The 22,613-nt window shown below is 46.3% G+C and overlaps 1 protein-coding gene across 3 annotated transcripts in view; it reads left to right on the top strand.

Annotated features, from left to right (window-relative positions):
* Positions 1–7,745: 7,745 nt before the first annotated feature.
* NARS2 (asparaginyl-tRNA synthetase 2, mitochondrial) overlaps positions 7,746–22,613 on the top strand; it is a 107,937-nt gene continuing 93,069 nt past the window's right edge. For all 3 annotated transcript variants that reach the window (XM_033949023.1, XM_033949022.1, XM_033949025.1), the window contains exons 1-2: positions 7,746–7,988; positions 18,838–18,947. In XM_033949023.1, coding sequence (XP_033804914.1) covers positions 7,848–7,988; positions 18,838–18,947 — 251 coding nt within the window. In that variant the 5' untranslated portion in view covers positions 7,746–7,847. The remainder of the gene's footprint in view (positions 7,989–18,837; positions 18,948–22,613) is intronic.

The following is a 22,613-nucleotide window of genomic DNA, read 5'->3' as shown; positions in this document are numbered from 1 at the left end:
CAGATTTGGAACTCTCCTGTGTAAAACGCTGCACTCCGAGACACAAAGGGCTCCTTTTACAAAGGCGCGCTAGTGGTTTGGCGCGCGTAATACCACGCGCTAAACCGCCAGCCGCGCTAGCTGCGACCGCCTACTCTTGAGCAGGTGGTAGTTTTTAGGCCAGCGCAGGGGTTAGCGCGTGATGAAAAATCACTAGCGTTAATCCCGCTAGCGCGGCTTAATAAAAGGAGCCCAAAGTGCGGAGTAAAGGGTTTGGGTTTTTTATTCTATTTATTAACATTAACAACTAGGCTACTTTATCATTAATTAAGTGACATCAAGTACCCTGGTTTGTACATGTGTATTGGGTTGAACTTAAGTGCAACCATGTCCCCCTCTCCCACCATAGCTGCTCCTTTGTGAGAGATGGGACATAGCCTTTGAGTGAAGGTCTGTGTTTAAAGGCTTTCACTAGTGCTGAGGTTGCTTTCTTCTTAGGCCATATGCTAGAAATAGTGCAGCTGCTGCAGTGGCAGGAATGGGGGAAAAGGGGCAAGACGCTGAATATGGGAGAGGTAGGAAAGGAGAGAAGAAAGGTTGAGGAGGAGAGCTGAGAGTGGAAAGAGGATGCTGGTGATCTGAGGGGAACAGTAAGGATAGGGTTACCAGACGCCCGGATTTTCAAAACCCGGCTCTTTGTCTGGGTTTTGAAAAGCCTCCTCAAATCGTGTTGGGCAGGGAGGAAGTCTACTCGTGCTCACACTTCCTCCCTGCTCGACAAGAGCAGCCAGTGGGGGCGGGTCTAGGGAGGGACTGGGGGTGGGATTAGGGCAGGGATGGGCAGGCCTGGGGGCGGGTCATGGGGGGGGGGGGTCCAGATTTTCCGAATGGAAAATCTGGCAACCCTAGGTAAGGAGGAAAAGAGAAGATGACCACTTGCAAGGAGAGTAGTCAGGGAAGAGTGATGACCACCTGAAGGGAAGGGAGAAAGGGGATATTGGCCACTGCAGGTAGAATGCTGCTGGCCTGCTGGGAGAGAGAGAGTGAAATGGCTAGGGAAAGAGAGGTACTGGAAAGGGAAAGAGATGTACTGGATTACAAGAGGTAGGGCCTAGGGCAGGGATCTCAAAGTTCCTCCTTGAGGGCCGCAATCCAGTCGGGTTTTCAGGATTTCCCCAATGAATATGGATGAGATCTATTTGCATGCACTGCTTTCAATGCATATTCATTGGGGAAATCCTGAAAACCTGACTGGATTGTGGCCATCATGGAGGGACTTTGAGATCCCTGGCCTAGAGTATAAGGTGCCCTTGGGCTTGTAGGTGAAATTCCCTGACCTGTGATGGATTAGCAGTATTCTTTTGTATTAGCGTTATAGAAATTAGTCACTAGTACTATTACTGCCTTCTGCCCAGGTGGCATGCCAAAGGAGTTCAAGGGGCCTCCGCCCAAAGATTTTCTTGCTCTTCTCAGGCACATCAACACTGCTTTATGGCCAGCATGGACTCCACAGGTTATATTTAGTCTTTGTATTTTTATTGAGATTTTTAAAAAAATAAAAACAGTGTAATCAACAGAATTTACATAACAAGTATTGTTATCACAACAATTATGAAGAGCTGTAACGTGAACTTAAACCTAAGACAATCAGGCTCATAATCAAAAAACAAAGACATCCAAAAAGCACCCTATATCAGCATTTGGACATACAAATCCCCAGGACGTACAAGTGCCAATAATCAAAACCGTATTTCTGTATGTTAGTGAGGTGTTCCAGCCTCTGTACATCCAGAGCACATGATGGGAGATGGGCTTTGGGCGGTATCAAGGGTGGGTTAGACATCGATGTCTTGTAGTGATAAACATTTTGCAAGACATCCTGGACTGAACTTATACGTTTGGAACTAGACCTGTTTTATAAGGGTCTAAGTGCCACAAAGGTGCCCAAACGTTCTAATATGGCCACTGCAGGAATCAAGGTAAGATACCCCCACACTGCCCCAGTTCTCACTAAGTCCCTCCCACCTCCTGTCCCAGCCAACTCGGACACATCCCACCTCCCTCTCAGACTTTTTAAAAAAAAAATAAATCTTTATTAATTTTCAATCTTTGACAGCGCATTACAAATAATATAACATAAAAAGATTACATAAAATGCACCATTCTTACACAAATATTAAAGATAACAATAATTTTCCCCACCCTTCTCCCAATTATTTATATACCAAATCATATTATGTATTACAACATTATAATTAAATAATTTTTAATCTTCAAATAAAAATCCCTCCCTCCCTTCCCCCCACCCTGGATGTGCAAGGAAATCTAAAAAAAGAAAAGATACATTACCATTTTTGTATGTTAACAAATTCAGTCAATGGGCTCCTTACTTTATTAAATGCGTTAGTAAAACCCGAACATTCCCCATGCATTCTTTTATATTTATATGTATTACATACACTTGTCCACCAGAATGTGTAATTAAGTCTGTCATGACATTTCCAGTTTTTCGTGATCTTTTGGATGGCTATTCCTGTCATGATCAATAAAAGATGGCTTTTATGTTTATCCAAAACAGGCTTTACCTGTAACAACATGCCACAAATTATGACTTCATAAGATAATGCCTCTCTGATTTTTTTTTAAAACTTACCTTTAAAGCCCTGGTGGTCCAGCGGTGAACTGGGGTATCAGCGATCTGTCTACACTCCTGCCCCATGCAGAGCTCCTATCTACTAGCACGACCGCGGGAACTTTTTCAAAGTGTAAAAATAGATTACAATTCAGCAAATGTTTTCCATGTAGAGTTAATATGTATTATTGATGGGGATTGTTATAATCAAGTCATTTAAGTCCCATATATTGCCAAATATCCTAGGAAATATTTTTAATATATTAATATATTTGGGTTTTACCAGATAGGGAGTTTTTCATTTCTGATCCATCAGTGCTTTGTAAGCATCTTTTAAAATAGGATTAGAAAGTAATGATGTTGATAAACACATGTCTGCAGCTCTAATTAAAGGTATAGGATATAAGATTGATTGTTCAATTTGTAACCATCTTTGTGAATACTCAAAAACCCAATTTTCCAACTTCCCCCGATGTATCTCACAGGCTGTCAAGCCTGTACTCACTGTGACCAGACAGGATCCATGCTACAAACCTGCTTTCAGCTAGAGAGTTGCGCGGTGACAGAAATCCCATCCGTCCCCATGAGGAATCCCTCTGTCCCCACCCGTCCCCGCGAGGAATCCCCTCCCTCCCTGTCCCTATAAACTTCAGAAATAGTTATTTCATTTAATTATGCTACTGAATTAAAGGCTCTGGTAGAAACCCATTTACAAATAAGCAAAAAGCCTTTATTAATTTGGAAATATTAATTGGGAAGAATATGTACTTTGTAAACGGGTTTCTACCAGAGCCTCTAATGTTTATAAATTTTTATCAACACAACTAATATACTACTTTATCCTGAAGCAAAAAAAAGAAATATAATTTTTTTTTCCTATCTTTGTTGCCTGGTTTCTGCTTTCCTCATGTTCTCATTCAATTCCTTCCATCCACTATCTCTCTTCTCTCTGCGTCTTCCATTTGTTCTGTCACTGTGCCTCTCCCTTTCTCCCCCCTTCCAAATTGGTCTGGCACCCATCTCTTCCCTCCGCTCCCCCCATAGTCTGGCATCTCTGTCTTCTTCCCTGCCAGCGTCTTCTCCCCACTCTCTCTTCCCCATTTCCCTTCAGCGTCTTCTCCCCACTCTCTATTCCCCATTTCCCTTAAGCATCTTCTCACCACTCTCTTCCCCATTTCCTTTCAGCGTCCTTCTCCCCCCATCTTCGCCATGTCCTGTCAGTGTCCTTCTCCTCCCTCTGTCTTCCCCATGTGCTTTCAGTATCCTTCTCCCCCCCGTCTTCCTCATGTCCTTTCAGCATCCTTCTCCCCCCTCTGTCTTCCCTATATCCTTTCAGCATCCTTCTCCACCCCTTTGTCTTCCCCATGTGCTTTCAGCGTCCTTCTCCCCCCTCTGTCTTCCCCAGTGCTTTCAGCATCCTTCTCTCCCCTCTGTTTTACCCATTTCTCTTAAGCGTCTTTTCCTCTCCACTCCATCTTTTCTCCCTCCCTGCCCCTTACCTTCGTGGCGCTTCCCCGCCCGCCCGACAACAGAACAGGCCCGGTCCGACAAACCTCCCTGCCCTGAATCCAGCTGCTGTAAGAAGGTAATTTAGATTCGCGGCTACAGGGCAGGGAGGTTTGTAAGACCGGGCCTGTTGTCGGTCGGTCGGGGAAAGTGCCACGAAGGTAAGGGGATCTGGCCGGCTCTGCACCCCCCCCCCTAAGGCTGCCCCGGGGCGGACCTCCCCCTCCCGCCCCCCCTTGGTACGCCACTGCCTTGAATTTTTCCTACCTGCCCTGCTGCACTACACAGCTGACCGGAAGTCTTCCCAATGTCAGCGCTGACGTCGGAGGGAGGGAGGGCTTTGCTTAAGCCCTCCCTCCGACGTCAACACTGACATCGTAGAAGACTTCCGGTCAGCTGTGTGCTGCGTCAGGGCAGGTAGGGAAAAGAAGACGAGCCTCGCAGCTCAAATGCATCCAACCCCACGACCCTAGGGGGTGTCCCCACAGGATCCCCGTGACCCGAAGGGGGAACCCGTGGGATCCCCGCAGTCCCCGTTCCCGTGCAGCTCTCTACTTTCAGCTCTCTCACAGTAGCTGGATGAGAAATTCACTGCCACAATGCTGGGAATGGTTCTTCAAGGTTGATCTTCGGGCTGCCAGTCAGACTCCTCTGTCTGACTATACCTCCACCCCTGCAGACCAACAGATGTGCACCGGGACTGGCAGAGGCGCAAATACGCAGCCAGCACCCTGTGAGACACTGCTGAGCCTCATAAGGGTGCCTCCTGCTTAACAGTAGGTGAGCCACTATAGCAGGGCTGCCAAGTCCGGTCCTCGAGATCTACTGGCAGGCTATCCACAATGAATATGCATGAGAGGGATTTGCATACCAAGAAGGCAGTGAAGGCAAATCTCTTTCATGCATATTCATTGTGGATAGCCTTTAAACCTGGCCTGCCAGTAGATCTCGAGGACCGGACTTGGGCAGCCCTGCACTATAGGGACGGCCCTGAGTTCCAGATAAAACTATGCAGGCTGGTCAACAGGTACCCAAAAAGGGATCCTATCAGCTACAGACCAAAGTTTGTGAATTCTCAAGCAGATAGTTTCAAATTCGCATTAAGCATGAAATTACCAAGAAAAAGGATGAAATTACATTGAATTTATAATAATAAAATGGGGAAAGCAGAACACACACAACTGCAGTCATGCATGCAGAAGGAAAAAAACTGTAGAGGGAGCTAAACAGCACAGCAAAGTACACCAGAGGCAGATTGAAAATCTGGAGTGGATTCCTTCTGCAGCATGCGGGTATGGGGAAATAACCCAGCTGTCTAGAAAGTACAGTTACTTACCGTAACAGGTGTTATCCAGGGACAGCAGGCAGCTATTCTCACATATGGGTGACGTTATTCGACGGAGCCTCGATGCGGACGCCTCACAAGCAGACTTGCTTGAAGAAACTAGAAGTTTTGAGTCGCCCGCACCGCGCATGCGCGAGTGCCTTCCCGCCCAGTGCACAGGGCGCGTCTCCTCAGTTCAGATACCTAGCAGAGAAGCCAACCAAGCCCCACCCCACACAAGCTTTGTCTCTTCTTCCCCAAGCTTGGACAGTGTCTGGAGGGCCTCCAAGTTTGCACAGATGCAATGTTAGGGTTATGCAAAATCTGGAACCCCCCCCTAGACCCAACCCCAGGCTCTCCCAGTTCCACCCATCCCCGCCCCATTACACCCCAGCTCTGCCCTCAGCTCCACCCCCACTGCCAGTTCATCGGGCAGGAAGTGATGAAGTCATGCGCACGTGACATCACCACATTGCATCTGCGCATGCCCCCACTTGATGCGATTTCTTTTTAAAACCCAAAGTGCTGGGTTTTGAAAAGCCGTCTGGAACCCCGGATGGGTCTTCAAAAGCACAAGTGACTCGGAAGCTTGCCGTAGCCATGTTTGATTCACACATTTTCTGTTTCTATTTTGATTGTATGTATTTTACCAGGTTGTAAACCGCTTTGAACCTTTTTTGGTATAGTGGTATATAAAAATAAATTATTATTATTATTATAGAGTAGACCCTTGACAAAGACAGGATTGCTGAAACACTGTGAGTGTCAAGTCCACTTGTTTGATACAGTGCTGTTCTCCAGTAAAGTACACTTTGGAATAACCCTTCGCTGAGTGTTCGATATCCTTTGTCTCACGACTTCCCCTTTTCTGGTGGTTTTATTGTTCCTAAAAATTAGTCTTTAATTTTTCCAGAGATTTGTAGAAGGCAGAAGGAAATTTTATTGGGAACGTGTTTAATATGTATAAAATTTTGGTGACTATTGTTATTTTTTTTAAGAATCCATTCTTCCCACCACGATAAATGCAGGGGTAACCCAATAATTCAGTTGCTTTTACTTCGAGTTCCAGATAAAGAGGACAGATTGAGCTATCCGGGTTATATTTCCATTAAAAGCAATGGAAGTAAGTAAGGAGCACAGAGATCTGGGTTCTACTTCCATTGAAAGCAATGGAAGTAAAGCCTGGATGTCTTAATCTGTCCTCCTTTTTATGGAGCCATATGGTAACCCCCTACTTTTACTTTATCCATGACTTCGGACTCCACAGTAAGTACGATCATCTAAGGAAATATTTTTTACAGAAAGGGTGGTAGATGCATGGAACAGTCTCCCAGAAGAGGTGGTGGAGACAGAGACTGTGCCTGAATTCAAGGAAGCCTGGGATAGGCACGTGGGTTAGAGAATGACATGGTGACAAAATTCATCACCGTTCCTGTCCCCGCGGATCACCGCGGGAAACCATCTTCATGTCATTCTTTAAGGAGAGAGGAAAGAATCAGAGTATAATTGGGCACAATCACTGACCCTCAAGCTTTGCTTTGTAGAATGCTGGTGTAGAAGGACTGAGGTTGAAATAGACACTAGAAAATGACATGGGATTATTTCTGTGGTTATCCGCGGGGACGGGAACGGTGATGAATTTTGTCACCATGTCATTCTCTACGTGGGCTCTCTTAGAGCAGGGGTGTCCAACTTTTTGGCTTCCCTGGGCTGCATTGGCAGAAAAAAAATGGGGGGGGGGGGGGAGGTTGCAAACACTGCAGCAAGAAAGAGGAGGGAGCCGGCAAGATGGTAAACACCTGGAGGCAGCAGAGGAAAACACTGCATCGCCCTCGACTGGGGCTGCACAAAATACTTCACGGGGCCGCATGCGTCTCTCAGGCCGCAGGTTGGACACCCCTGTCTTAGAGAGAGAAGGAGATAATGGTTACTGCGGATGGGCAGACTGGATGGGCCATTTGGCCTTTATCTGCCATCATGTTTCAATGGAGAAAGGACCAATTCCAAGGTCAGATTCCTGACTCTAAAGCAGGCACATTAAACCACGGGGCACACGTCTTCGGTTATTTGATCTATAAGACCCTTTAGTCTGTCTAGTTTTACATAATATACTGGAATGCGGAAAATATTTACAACACCCACATGTCTTTTTGCCACTTCCCGCACGTGCTCAGTGTAACACTCATCAGCCAATAGAAAAGCTCAACGTGAGATCTCACGCCTCGAGCGTCCTTTGACTACGGTTTGGCGGTCGTCCGAAGAGCCTTCCTATTGGCTGAGGCTGCTCTGGCGGAAGTTCACGCTCCCTCCGGCGTCCAGGTGGAAAGAGGGGCGGAGTTGCGTCAGAGCCCGGCGTCTGCTACTCTTTAGTCTTCCGATCCGCCGCTGACGGAGGAAGGACGCGGCATGCTGGGAGCCGGCGCTTCGCTCGCGCGCCTCCTGCGGCGCGCCCCGCCTCTGTGCCTGCAGAGGCGCTCGCGGGGCGGAAGGCTGCGCGTGCGGGAGGCGCTGGCTGCGCAGGCGCCGGGCGGTGACGTCCGCGTGCAGGTGGGTGTGGCGCGCCGACTGAGCGCTGGCTGCGGCCTCCCGCTTCCGACCCTAACTCGGTGGATGGTTCTCGGCTCTTCTCGTACCCCCCCCCCCCAAGGGAAGTAAATAGCACGGCCTCAATCACTACGTCATGCTTCTTCTCTAGCAATGTTCAAATCCAGACTCTTAATTCCCACTCACTGCTGTCGGTTACCCATTCCCCCCCCCCCCCCGTATCATTTCCTCTACCAGAATCTCCCCCAGCTCTAAGATGATAATAATTTTATTCTTATATAAAGTGTTCCCCCGGTGGTTCATTCGCAGTCCCAGTCATTCGCAGTATTTTCTGACCACGAACCGCCAACAAGAAGAGGGCAGCCAGGAAATCACTCAGGGTACCCTCCTACCCCTACCGCCTCTTCCTGCACTAAGTCGGGCCTTATCCATTCAGGAACTGCTTTGACACGCAGCTCCTGATTGGATAAGGTCCGACTTAGTGCAGGAAGAGGTGGTCGGAGGGTACCACTGGTGATTTTCTGCACTGGCTCCAGCTGCTCTCCTGCTGCCCTCTTCAGGCTCCCCCATGAAAAACCGTATTCGCGGTTTTTTGAGATTCCCGGGGGTTCCTGGAACGGAACCCCCGCGAATCTCGGAGGAGTACTGTACCGCCATACTGAAAAAGTTCTAGGCGGTTCACAACAAGGTGAGCTAATACATGGGATACAGATAAAATACAAATTAGAAGAATGGACTTAAAAACAGATAAAGACAGAAGACATTTACAATATAATGCAGAAAATACCGGCATGGCAGGGAAAGAAGTAATACATAGAACAGATCGAATACATCAAGTTCAATAGAAGGAACTTGATTGAAAAAATGAAGCGGAATGCATTAAGATACCTGTCTCTGCCCAAATTAGATTGTAAGCCCTACTGAGACGGGACTGGACATGTCCGGGGGTCCGAGCAGCTTTGTCCGGGTTTTGAAAAGAAATCGCATCATGAGGGGGCAATGTGGTGACGTCACGGGCATGCACGGATGCCTTCCTGCCTGAGGAACAAGCAGCTTGGGACGGGGATTGGTGGAACTGGGCAGGTCTAGGCGTTCAAATTTTACTGATGTAAAATCTGGTAACCCTATGTATAGCACTGCCTATGCCTTTCTGCTGCTATAGTAAGACTACTTATCGCTTATATAGCACTGAAAGACGTACGCAGTGCTGTACATTTTGACATTTATAGATGGTCCCTGCTCGGAAGAGCTTACAGTCTAACTTGGACAGACAAGACAAGACACGAGATGGAGGGTAGGGTAGAAATGATTAAATAGTAGTAAGCACAGGTCCGTGCAGATAACGGGTAAAGCCAGTGCTGGATGCTGCCCGTTGACTCTGTGTCAGTTTGAGGTGACGTCATGTGCATTAGTGTTAACGAGGATAAAACGGAGAAGTTGCACCAATAGTCCACTTTCAAGTTTAATAAACAAAGGAAAATAACATTTCCTCCCCCAGGTTAGGAATATGCCTACTATTCTTGAATGTTACTTGCTTGAAATACTTCTGTAACGGTGTGAGCTACTAACATGGTAAAATGGTAGATAAAGACTTGTGTGGCCCATCTAAGCTACCCCAGTCACATCCAGTAATAATTCATTCCCCCCCTTTTTTTTTTTTTTTTTCAAAACTGCAATAGCGCAGGCCAGTGCACTGGCCTGCGCTAAAAAACACTATTGCAGTTTCGTAAATGGGGGGGGGGGGGGGGGGGGGGTGTTATTTGCCAAGTTCCATTTTTGCTCCTGCATGACATTTGTTGTTTACTACGCTTAGACAGGCTCATTTAGGAGACAGTATTTTTGGAGAACAAATTCTCATCCATACTAGTGCTCATAGTCATCTTTCTCCCAGTCAGGTTTTCAGGATATTCACAGTGAATTTGTATGAGATACATTTGCATACTGGAGGCATGTTATATATAAATTCATCTCATGTATATTCATTGTGGATATCCTGAAAACTGGACTGTTTTCGGTGTCCCATTTCTGGTGGCTAGCATTTATAAAGGCTGCTGAGCTAGTTACTGTGTTAGCCAGCTTTATTTATCAGTGCATTCTTTTTTCTGTTACTTGACTCTACTAGTTGAGGGCAAGAATTTGAGCTGGAGGAGAAAGAGACCAGCATAAAGAAGAAAAAGCAAAGAGGCTCAGAATTTTTTTTCTGGGGCTGTTTGCACTCAGTTTAAAATTTGTGTGCAAAACCTGATGCAGTATTTGTGTGAACTTCAAGCTGCTCTAATTATCATTTTACTTCATTTGGAGTGAGGGGTTTTTTTTTTCTCTCTAAGCATATGCTCAAAAAAACATAGAACGAAATTGCATCCATTAACTGTGCACATCCATAACCAATAGTTTATTAAATTGGCCTCTGCTTGCTTTTTTTGATTGCCACAACACATACCACAATAATACCACTAGTGTTTATTGAAAATATAAAAATAATTGTTGTGGTTCTAGAGTGGGGGGTGCTGTTGGATGAACTAATTACTGAACTGGGGGGGGGGGTAACTTTATAAAGCATTTTCTATATATTCTATAAGAATGCTTTACATCCTGAGGAGAGCTTTAATAAAACTGCACCAAATCCATGTGTAAATAGATCTCATATATATACATTGGATCTTTAAGGGAGAAGGGATATTAGATGACATGGATAGACCATATATGGTCTTTATGTGACTTTATTCTTCTGGACAGCAGCTTTTACACAGTTTGCACATGAGTGTTCTGGGAGTGTAGTTTGGGCTGTGATGTACCTGCATATTTTTTTTAAAATGTGCACATACAGTACTTGAACTCAAACAAATTTACACCTTTTTTGGAGTGTCTCATCATTTATACACTGTTGGGTGGCTGGATCTAAAAAGCTATTTTCTAAAAGCAAATAGGTGCCTGTATTGCCTTTATAAAATATTCACAATAACATCCCACTGCAGGTAAAGTACTGAATGTACTATATTAAATAATTAATATTTTTAGACTATCAAACTCAGATTATTCAGAGATATGGACCACACTAACCTCCATAGGAATCAGAAACTTGTAATCGTAGGTGCTGCTTTTTGTGTTCTTTAAAGTACATATGATGTACAAAAAGTATGTTAACTTTGCCAAAAGTGGGTCTTATGAAACAGACATTACTTACACCCTCCCCCCTTTTACAAAAAGCACAGAAGAGGTTTTTAGCACAGGCTGGCGTGCTGAATGCACAGCGCTGCTCTGACACTCATAGGAGCTCTGACTGTCGGAGTAGCACAGAGCATTCAATGCGCTGGCCAGTGCTAAAAACCTTTTCTGCTCTTTTGTAAAAAGGAGAGGGGGTTAGTTTTTATTACAAATGTGCCCCAGAACACCAACGTGATTGCATTTCGAGCAGTGCTCTGATTCAGGGTGGGATAATACTTTTCCAAAAAGAATGCAAAGCTTTATTATCCCAGGACAAACAGGCAGGTATTCTCACTAGTGGGTGATGTCATCCGACAGAGCCCCGGCACGGACGTCTCACAAGCATATTTGCTTGAAGAAACTCAGAAGTTTCGAAATGCCCGCACCGCGCATGCGCCAGTGCCCTCCTGCCTGATGCTCCGGGCGTGTCTCCTCAGTTCTTTTCTTTCCGCGGAGCTGAGAAGTCTTACTTCAAATCTGCGCTGACTGAATCAACTCTTTTTGCCTTCCAATTGCCGCGGTTTTGGGTTTAATTTACTCTTTTCCGTGTGTTTGCTTCTTTTCTTGTTTTTAAAAAAAAAATAAAAATTTCTTCCACAGATTTCGCCGGGTCGTCCGCGTGGCTCAGGCCCCGCGCCTTCGATCTTGCGGCGACGCTTTTTCGGCCTATGTCCCGGCCGATCACCGGTTTTAAAAAGTGTACCAAGTGCCAGCGCGCGATTTCGCTGACAGACCCGCATCGACGCTGTCTTCAGTGTCTTGGTCCAGATCATTTCCCGAAATCGTGCCGGCCTTGCTCTACACTCACAGCGCGTTCGTTCAAGCATCGCTGTTTTTTGTGGGAGTCGATGTTCAAGATGGATGCTGCGAAGGATCCTTCGACTTCGACGGCGGTGACTGCTTCTCCTGCTCGTGGACCTCCGGCTACGACTCCACTCACTCCGAGTCTACTGAAACCGGCTTCCTTCGCGCCGCCTTCGACCCCGACCCCTGCGCCGGTGCCTTCCTCCGTCGCTTCGGATCCGGTACCACCTTCCTCTGTCCCTCCAGTGGTTATCAAAGTGCCAAAAGCTTCCAAGCAGAAGCACTCGATCACAAAGGAGCGCGAAGACCGTGCTGGAGGGCCCCCTTTCGGTGCGGATCCCTCCATATCGGCTTCGTTACGATCCCTGCTGGAAGCTCAATTTGTTGAGCTTATGCAAACGATGGGACCCAGGTTAATTGCCTCCATTCAGGGTGACTTCGGTCTCCCGAGGAGGGCCTCCTTTAGCGATATGCCCCCTCTAGAACCTATTACCCCTCCAGCTCAGGAGGTCTGGCAATCATCCGGGGGTAATCGCAGCCCTGGGCATCGCAAGTCTCAGGAAGAATTCTTTCGCACTCCTTACCAGACTTGGACTGCAGCTCAGGAGGAGTCGAACCCTCCGACTCTCCGCTCCACGGCATCGAGCCCCATCTATTCGCTGGAGGCGTCGGGGGACCATGCCAAGCATCGCCGTTCTCGATCCCCCTCCCGGCATCGTGAGGGACACCGATCCCGGCATTCTTCACGGCACTCCTCTCGACACTCTGAGGTCTCGCCGCAAAAGAAATTACCACGTCTGGGTTACTCGTCCTCGGATGTGTCACCGCCACGTGATCCGGAGTATGGGGAACCGAGTTCTGCTTTTTCTCCCTGTAGATCCCAGATGTCTGTGGATCACAAAGCCTCCACTTCATCCAGCCCTTCTCGGGGGCCGGTACCGGCGGATCAGTTGTCTTTTTCCTCCTTTCTTCGCCAGATGGCGGATGACTTGGACATTACATTGGACTCTGGCTCTCGGTACTCAAAGGAATACCTTGACACCATGCATCTACCCCATCCTCCTGCGGAGTCTCTTCGCCTGCCTTTGCATAAGCTCCTTGACCAGACTTTTATGCGATGTTTTGAAACACCATATTCCATTTCTGCGGTGCCGGGCAAGTTGGATGTACGATACCGCACGGTGCATCACAAGGGGTTCGAGGGCTCTCAACTCTCTCACCAATCCCTGTTGGTCGAGTCCTCCCTCAAGCGGTCTCATCCTTCTCAAGTTTATGCATCGGTACCTCCGGGCCGCGAAGGCAGAACCATGGATAAATTTGGGAGACGTGTTTACCAGAACTCGATGATGATCTCTCGTGTTCTGAACTATAATTTTCACTTTGCCACTTATTTGGAGTTCTTCCTGCCTGTGCTTCGGAAGTTCACCCCCTACATTGAGTCTCAGGCTCGCTTCGAATTCGAAGAGGTGGTGGCGTCGCTGTCCCAGCTTCGTCTTCAGTTGATGCAGTCCTCCTACGATGCCTTTGAGCTTGCGGCACGTGGGGCCGCCTGTTCCGTGGCCATGCATCGCCTGGCGTGGCTACGCACCATTGACATGGACCTGAACCTCCAGGACAGGCTCGCCAACGTTCCCTTTGCTGGAGCGGATCTGTTTGATGAGTCCATCGAGACTGTAACCAAGAAGTTGTCGGACCATGAAAAGTCGTTTCAGTCCATCCTTCGACCCAAGCCTAAACCTCAGCAGTCTCGACCGGCCAGACCGCCCTTGATTTATCAGAGGCGTTACACTCCGAGACAGGCTCCGGCTGCACGACAACCGTCGAAGAGGCAGCCTCCTCAAAAGAATCAGCAGAAACCCCAACCTCCTGCTGTTCCCAAGGCTCCTCAGCCTTTTTGACTCTTTCTCAGGGAGCATAACCGATCTCATTCTGCAATCCTCTGTTTTTCCCATCGGGGGTCGCCTCCATCATTTCATTCATCGATGGGAGGCCATTATCACCGACCTCTGGGTGCTTTCCATCGTAAGAGAAGGTTACTCTCTTCAATCCCATCGGGTCCCTCCGGACCACCCGCCAAGAGAGTATCCTTCCAAGTTGACCCAGACCGCCCTTCTTCTTCAGGAGGCCCAGGCTTTGCTCCGGCTTCGGGCCGTCGAGCCAGTTCCTGTAGACCAACGCAACCGGGGTTTTTACTCCCGGTACTTCCTAGTCCCGAAGAAGACAGGCGACCTGAGACCCATTTTGGACCTTCGGGTCCTCAACAAATTTTTGGTCAAGGAGAGGTTTCGCATGCTGACCCTTGCTTCCCTCTATCCCCTCATCGAGCAGAACGATTGGTTATGCTCTCTGGATCTCAAGGAGGCCTACACTCACATTCCCATTCATCCGGCCTCTTGCAAGTTCCTCAGATTTCGGGTGGGACACCTACATCTGCAGTATCGAGTGCTTCCTTTCGGCCTGTCCTCGTCTCCCAGAGTCTTCACGAAGTGTCTGGTTGTGGTGGCCGCTGCACTCCGGACCAGGGGTCTTCAGGTATTTCCCTACCTCGACGACTGGCTCATCAAGGCCCCCTCAGCTCCAGAGGTCATTTCGGCGAACCTGGCTACCATTTACTTCCTGCAGAGTTTGGGCTTCGAGATCAACTTCCCCAAGTCTCATCTTCAGCCCACCCAGTCTCTTCCCTTCATCGGGGCGATCCTGGATACCATTCGTCTCAGAGCTTTCCTGCCTCCTCAGCGCATGGAGACCCTGCTCCATCTTTGCCAGTCTGTATCTTCTTGTCAGTCCATCTCGGCGAGACACATGATGGTTCTCCTGGGCCACATGGCTTCTACAGTTCATGTGACACCTTTTGCCAGACTACATCTCAGGATTCCTCAGTGGACCCAGGCTTCTCAATGGACTCAGGTGTCAGACCCATTGACTCGACACATCATAGTCACTCCTGCTCTTTGGCAGTCTCTGCTTTGATGGATGACCTCTTCGAATCTATCCAGAGGTTTGCTGTTTCACACTCCTCCCCACCAGAAGGTCCTCACAACCGATTCCTCGACCTATGCATGGGGAGCTCATCTGGATGGTCTCCGCACTCAGGGATTCTGGACCAGTGCGGTCCGCCTCCATCAGATCAATCTTCTAGAGCTCAGAGCCATCTTCAATGCTCTTCAGGCTTTTCAACATCTGCTTCAGGACGTGGTGGTCCTCATTTGCACAGACAATCAGGTCGCCGTGTATTATGTCAACAAACAGGGGGGCACGGGCTCGGCCTCCCTCTGCCAGGAAGCTCTTCGAGTCTGGGATTGGGCAGTTCGCCACAACACCTTCCTCAAAGCTGTTTACATTCAGGGGAAGGACAATGTCCTGGCAGACAACTTAAGTCGTCTCCTCCAGCCTCACGAATGGACCCTCCATTCCAGGCCCCTACATCAGATCTTCTCTCAGTGGGGGACACCTCAGATAAACCTCTTTGCTGCTCCCCACAACTTCAAACTGCCTCAATTTTGCTCCAAGATCTACACTCCTCATCGCCTCGAGGCAGATGCCTTTCTGCTGGACTGGGGGAATCGCTTTCTGTATGCGTTTCCCCCCTTTCCTCTCATTCAAAAGACTCTAGTCAAGCTGAAATCCAACCATGCCTCCATGATTCTGATAGCACCTTGGTGGCCCAGACAGCCTTGGTTCTCCCTTCTTCAACTCTGCAGCAGGGAGCCATTCCTTCTTCCAGTGTTTCCTTCACTGCTTACTCAGCAGCAGGGATCTCTACTTCATCCCAACCTAAGGTCCTTCCACCTGACAGCTTGGTTCTTCTCAACGTAGCTCCTCACCAGTTTTCCCAGGCGGTGAGGGAGGTGTTGGAGGCTTCCAGGAAGCCTGCTACCAGACAATGCTACTCCCAGAAATGGACTAGATTTTCTACCTGGTGTGTTTCCAATTCTAAGGAGCCTCAGCGAGCCTCCCTCTCTTCTGTTTTGGACTATCTTTTGCAACTGTCTCAGTCTGGCCTCAAGTCTACATCTATTCGAGTCCACCTGAGTGCTATTGCGGCTTTTCATCAGCCTCTACAAGGGAAACCCCTCTCTGCTCATCCTGTGGTTTCCAAATTTATGAAAGGACTTTTCCATGTCAATCTTCCTCTCAAACCTCCTCCAGTGGTTTGGGATCTCAACGTTGTCCTTTCTCAACTAATGAAACCTCCTTTTGAGCCTCTCAACAAGGCTCCTCTCAAGTTTCTCACTTGGAAAGTGGTTTTTCTGGTGGCCCTCACGTCTGCTCGCAGGGTCAGTGAGCTTCAGGCCTTAGTGGCGGACCCACCCTTCACAGTATTCCATCATGACAAGGTGGTCCTCCGCACCCATCCGAAATTCCTGCCTAAAGTGGTCTCTGAATGTCATCTCAATCAATCTATTGTACTTCCAGTGTTTTTTCCAAAGCCTCATTCTCATCCTGGTGAATCTGCTCTTCATACTCTGGACTGTAAACGTGCTTTGGCTTTCTACCTGGATCGCACCAAACCACACAGAACTGCTCCTCAACTTTTCGTCTCCTTTGATCAGAACAAGTTGGGACGCCCTGTCTCGAAGTGTACCATCTCCAACTGGATGACGGCTTGCATCTCTTTTTGCTATGCCCAGGCTGGATTACCCCTCCCCTGTAAGGTCACAGCCCATAAGGTCAGAGCAATGGCGGCCTCTGTAGCCTTCCTCTGATCGACACCGATTGAGGAGATTTGTAAGGCTGCCACTTGGTCCTCGGTTCATACATTCACCTCTCATTATTGTCTGGATACTTTCTCCAGACGGGATGGACAGTTGGCCAAACAGTGTTACAAAATTTATTCTCCTAAGTTGCCAACTCTCCCACCATCCCATTGAGGTTAGCTTGGAGGTCACCCACTAGTGAGAATACCTGCCTGCTTGTCCTGGGATAAAGCAATGTTACTTACCGTAACAGTTGTTATCCAGGGACAGCAGGCAGCTATTCTCACGTCCCACCCACCTCCCCTGGGTTGGCTTCTCTGCTAGTTACCTGAACTGAGGAGACATGCCCGGAGCATCGGGCGGGAGGGCACTGGCGCATGCGTGGTGCGGGCATCTCGAAACTTCTGAGTTTCTTCAAGCAAATATGCTTGTGAGACATCCGTGCCGGGGCTCTGTCGGATGACATCACCCACTAGTGAGAATAGCTGCCTGCTGTCCCTGGATAACAACTGTTACGGTAAGTAACATTGCTTTTTTGACTCCTGACTGTTTAGCAGAGGCTTTGCATACTTTTTGGAAAAGCTTTGCTTGCAATTCTAAGTAATATTACAAGATCATCAGTTCCACGGTTTTTTGCCTTTTGCTTTGCGTTTGTTTTTGTGGAACTATCTTGATGGATATTTTTTGTGTTCTCATGCAATTCAGAGTGCCATTTATAGAATCCGGAGATATAAATGGAGTGAAACTGTCATTTAACTTGGCAAACAACGCAAAAAAAAAAAATAAAAAGAAGAAGACATTCCATGAAACTAATGACCAGCAGATTGAAAACAAATAAATACAAAGCTTTTTAGAAAATATTCATGTAGTATATAATTAAGCTGTTGAATCAGTTACTGGAGAATATGGGCAAGGCAGCCAACAACAGGATTTGAAATGAGGATGAGACCAGTTTCTAGAGGAAAAGTCCAAGTGCACGGGAGAGCCCGAAAAAGAGCTATGAGAAATAGCTTTGTGGATTTGTTGGGTAATGGCCTCTGTCGGAAGCAAGCTGCTGGGTTCAAAAGGACTGCAGTCTGACTCAGCATGGCTTTTTTTTTAATGTTCTTAGGTTAAGTAATACACAGGGTGTCCACAAAGTCTCTTTACAATTTCAAAATTTTATTTAAAAAAAAAAAAAATCAATGAATAGACAAATCTGTGGAAATTATTATAAAATAAGGAGTAGCTATTGAAGGTTTTTTTCCCCCTCATTTAATGCACCTGTATACAGATGGATTTTGAAGGAGAACGAGCAAAGGATTGTCTTACACGATCAACATTTTCCTCTGATATTCTTTGTCATCCACTCCTTTCTTTATCCAATACTGTCCCTGTCTCCATAAATGTTTTGTGCCATGCATGAATTGACAAACAGGAAGGTGAATGTTTTCCATACTTAATCCTGTAGTTTCGTTGAGTCTGCGTATCCGATTATGTTTTAGGAAGGTGCGCTAGGGCCTTAACGCGCGTAATAGCACGCGTTAAATTGCTGAGCACGCTAGCCACTACTGCCTTCTTTTCGGCAGGTGGTAGATTTTCAGCTACGGCAATTTCCTGCGTGCGCTAAAATCCCTAGCACACCTTCGTAAAAGGAGCCCCATGATACATATTGGGCCTTTCCTTGAGGCGTAGCCATTTTTTAGGGGTTTATTCAACAGCTTCTCTTTCATCAACAGGGTACCTAAAATACCCAAATGCAATGCGATTACAAACTTTGATAACGACTGAGTACATAGGACAAATTTGACTAACATATCTCATCAATTGTCTTTTTTAGTAATTTTTTGAAATTGTAAATAATAATAATAACAACAGCTTATATACCGCAATACCGTGAAGTTCTATGCGGTTTACAAAGATTAAGCAAAGGTACAAATTGACTTTGTGGACACCAGGTATTTTTGGTAACACAGTGAAGAGGTACAACTGGTTAGACCAACCGGTCCTCCTAAGCTGGTATCTTATGTCGACGAAGATCACGTTTTCAACTAACTGTGGTAAAAGAAACATGTTGGAGGCAAAAAGCTTATGTTTCAGCTCAAATTTGCACTGCAGACAAATAACACCACTTTAATAGGTTTGAACATTTTTGTATTTTCTTCCAGGGGTGGGTTCGTTCTGTTCGCTCGCAAAAGGAAGTTTTATTTCTGGATATCAATGACGGTACCTCACTACAAAACCTCCAGGTTGTTGCTGACCCAAAGTTAGAGAGCAGGTTAGTGGGCTTCTTATGAATTTCATGGGGATTTTTTTTATTATGATTATTTCTCAGCTAGGTAATCTACGTATTCATACTCTTTAAATTCTGATTTCTTTAGTTTGAAGTTTATTCATGCTGGAATAAGATGATTTAACTTTAATTTTAATAGCTGAATCTGGTCATTTTAGTTTTCTTTACTCCCCCCGCTTAGGCGGCTTTTGACACTGGGCGTCCTATATAGAATCCGGGCCATGGAGTCATAACTTCAGGAGTGCATTCTGAATAAGATTTGCCACTTTCCTGTGCAATCTACGGGCAACACTTCAGCCGGCCTAGCGACAAGTGCACATTGGGCAATATTTAAGTCCTTACTTAAGTTCACTGCACGGTATGGGCTGTCATTTTAAGATCTTGGCTTTTGATGTTTTAAGGTTCTAAATTAATTTTGGAGTGATCTGTTTGGCGCAACACTTGTGGTATTAGGTTCCTGGCTGTTTACTTTATTCTTCACGAGTTCTTCTGCTAAAATTATTTCAGAAGTTGAGATCATTTCATGCTGATTAAAAATCCTTTACATATGCGTAGATCACTTCATTGAAATAGTGGGCCATAGGAATCGATAATAGTTCAAGAGCAATCTTTCTTTAGACACTGTTAAAATATGGCTGTTCTCACTGGCCTCTGAGGAGCTGAGGATATGGGAGAATTCTGAACTTTGTTTTTGCATTTCAATCTCCTGCCATGACACAAGTGTGTCAGTTCAGTTACAAAGCCAAGCAACGTGCTCCCACTGTGACAGATATGTTTATTTCAAACCCCTTTCTCTCGATTTCAGAATATTAAAGAGACTGTGAAAGGAAGGGGGTTTGTTCGTTTATTTCTATCGGCAATATAATTTTTAAAAGGGCCTCCTGTGTCTCAGCAAATTTTAACATCAAGGGAGAGAGGGTCAATGGAAAAGTGTTGAAATACTGCTTAAAGAAGAAACAGGGAAGCACTGAAAACCACAGCATCATGGGGGGTCAATGGAAAAGTGTTGGAATACTGCTTAAAGAAGAAACAGAGAAGCACTGAAAACCACAGCATCATAGGGGTCAATGGAAAAGTGTTGGAATACTGCTTAAAGAAGAAACAGAGAAGCACTGAAAACCACAGCATCATGGGGGTCAATGGAAAAGTGTTGGAATACTGCTTAAAGAAGAAACAGAGAAGCACTGAAAACCACAGCATCATGGGGGTCAATGGAAAAGTGTTGGAATACTGCTTAAAGAAGAAACAGAGAAGCACTGAAAATCACAGCATCATGGGGGTCAATGGAAAAGTGTTGGAATACTGCTTAAAGAAGAAACAGGGAAGCACTGAAAACCACAGCATCATGGGGGTCAATGGAAAAGTGTTGGAATACTGCTTAAAGAAGAAACAGGGAAGCACTGAAAACCACAGCATCATGGGGGTCAATGGAAAAGTGTTGGAATACTGCTTAAAGAAGAAACAGGGAAGCACTGACAACCACAGCATCATGGGGGTCAATGGAAAAGTGTTGGAATACTGCTTAAAGAAGAAACAGGGAAGCACTGACAACCACAGCATCATGGGGGTCAATGGAAAAGTGTTGGAATACTGCTTAAAGAAGAAACAGGGAAGCACTGAAAACCACAGCATCATGGGGGTCAATGGAAAAGTGTTGGAATACTGCTTAAAGAAGAAACAGAGAAGCACTGAAAACCACAGCATCATGGGGGTCAATGGAAAAGTCTTGAAATACTGCTTAAAGAAGAAACAGAGAAGCACTGAAAACCACAGCATCATGGGGGTCAATGGAAAAGTGTTGGAATACTGCTTAAAGAAGAAACAGAGAAGCACTGAAAACCACAGCATCATGGGGGTCAATGGAAAAGTCTTGAAATACTGCTTAAAGAAGAAACAGAGAAGCACTGAAAACCACAGCATCATGGGGGTCAATGGAAAAGTGTTGGAATACTGCTTAAAGAAGAAACAGGGAAGCACTGAAAACCACAGCATCATGGGGGTCAATGGAAAAGTGTTGGAATACTGCTTAAAGAAGAAACAGGGAAGCACTGAAAACCACAGCATCATGGGGGTCAATGGAAAAGTGTTGGAATACTGCTTAAAGAAGAAACAGGGAAGCACTGAAAACCACAGCATCATGGGGGTCAATGGAAAAGTGTTGGAATACTGCTTAAAGAAGAAACAGGGAAGCACTGACAACCACAGCATCATGGGGGTCAATGGAAAAGTGTTGGAATACTGCTTAAAGAAGAAACAGGGAAGCACTGAAAACCACAGCATCATGGGGGTCAATGGAAAAGTGTTGGAATACTGCTTAAAGAAGAAACAGGGAAGCACTGAAAACCACAGCATCATGGGGGTCAATGGAAAAGTGTTGGAATACTGCTTAAAGAAGAAACAGGGAAGCACTGAAAACCACAGCATCATGGGGGTCAATGGAAAAGTGTTGGAATACTGCTTAAAGAAGAAACAGGGAAGCACTGAAAACCACAGCATCATGGGAGTCAATGGAAAAGTGTTGGAATACTGCTTAAAGAAGAAACAGGGAAGCACTGACAACCACAGCATCATGGGGGTCAATGGAAAAGTGTTGGAATACTGCTTAAAGAAGAAACAGGGAAGCACTGAAAACCACAGCATCATGGGGGTCAATGGAAAAGTGTTGGAATACTGCTTAAAGAAGAAACAGGGAAGCACTGAAAACCACAGCATCATGGGGGTCAATGGAAAAGTGTTGGAATACTGCTTAAAGAAGAAACAGGGAAGCACTGAATACCACAGCATCATGGGGGGTCAATGGAAAAGTGTTGGAATACTGCTTAAAGAAGAAACAGGGAAGCACTGAAAACCACAGCATCATGGGGGTCAATGGAAAAGTGTTGGAATACTGCTTAAAGAAGAAACAGGGAAGCACTGAAAACCACAGCATCATGGGGGTCAATGGAAAAGTGTTGGAATACTGCTTAAAGAAGAAACAGGGAAGCACTGACAACCACAGCATCATGGGGGTCAATGGAAAAGTGTTGGAATACTGCTTAAAGAAGAAACAGGGAAGCACTGACAACCACAGCATCATGGGGGTCAATGGAAAAGTGTTGGAATACTGCTTAAAGAAGAAACAGGGAAGCACTGAAAACCACAGCATCATGGGGGTCAATGGAAAAGTGTTGGAATACTGCTTAAAGAAGAAACAGGGAAGCACTGAAAACCACAGCATCATGGGGGTCAATGGAAAAGTGTTGGAATACTGCTTAAAGAAGAAACAGGGAAGCACTGAAAACCACAGCATCATGGGGGTCAATGGAAAAGTGTTGGAATACTGCTTAAAGAAGAAACAGGGAAGCACTGAAAACCGCAGCATCATGGGGGTCAATGGAAAAGTGTTGGAATACTGCTTAAAGAAGAAACAGGGAAGCACTGAAAACCGCAGCATCATGGGGGTCAATGGAAAAGTGTTGGAATACTGCTTAAAGAAGAAACAGGGAAGCACTGAAAACCACAGCATCATGGGGGTCAATGGAAAAGTGTTGGAATACTGCTTAAAGAAGAAACAGAGAAGCACTGAAAACCACAGCATCATGGGGGTCAATGGAAAAGTGTTGGAATACTGCTTAAAGAAGAAACAGGGAAGCACTGAAAACCACAGCATCA

The sequence above is a fragment of the Geotrypetes seraphini genome, chromosome 6, assembly GCF_902459505.1.
Source record: "Geotrypetes seraphini chromosome 6, aGeoSer1.1, whole genome shotgun sequence".
NCBI classification, from domain to species: Eukaryota; Metazoa; Chordata; class Amphibia; order Gymnophiona; family Dermophiidae; genus Geotrypetes; species Geotrypetes seraphini.
The sequence above is the reverse complement of the archived record's forward strand: the minus strand, read 5'-3'. Positions and strand labels throughout refer to the sequence as shown.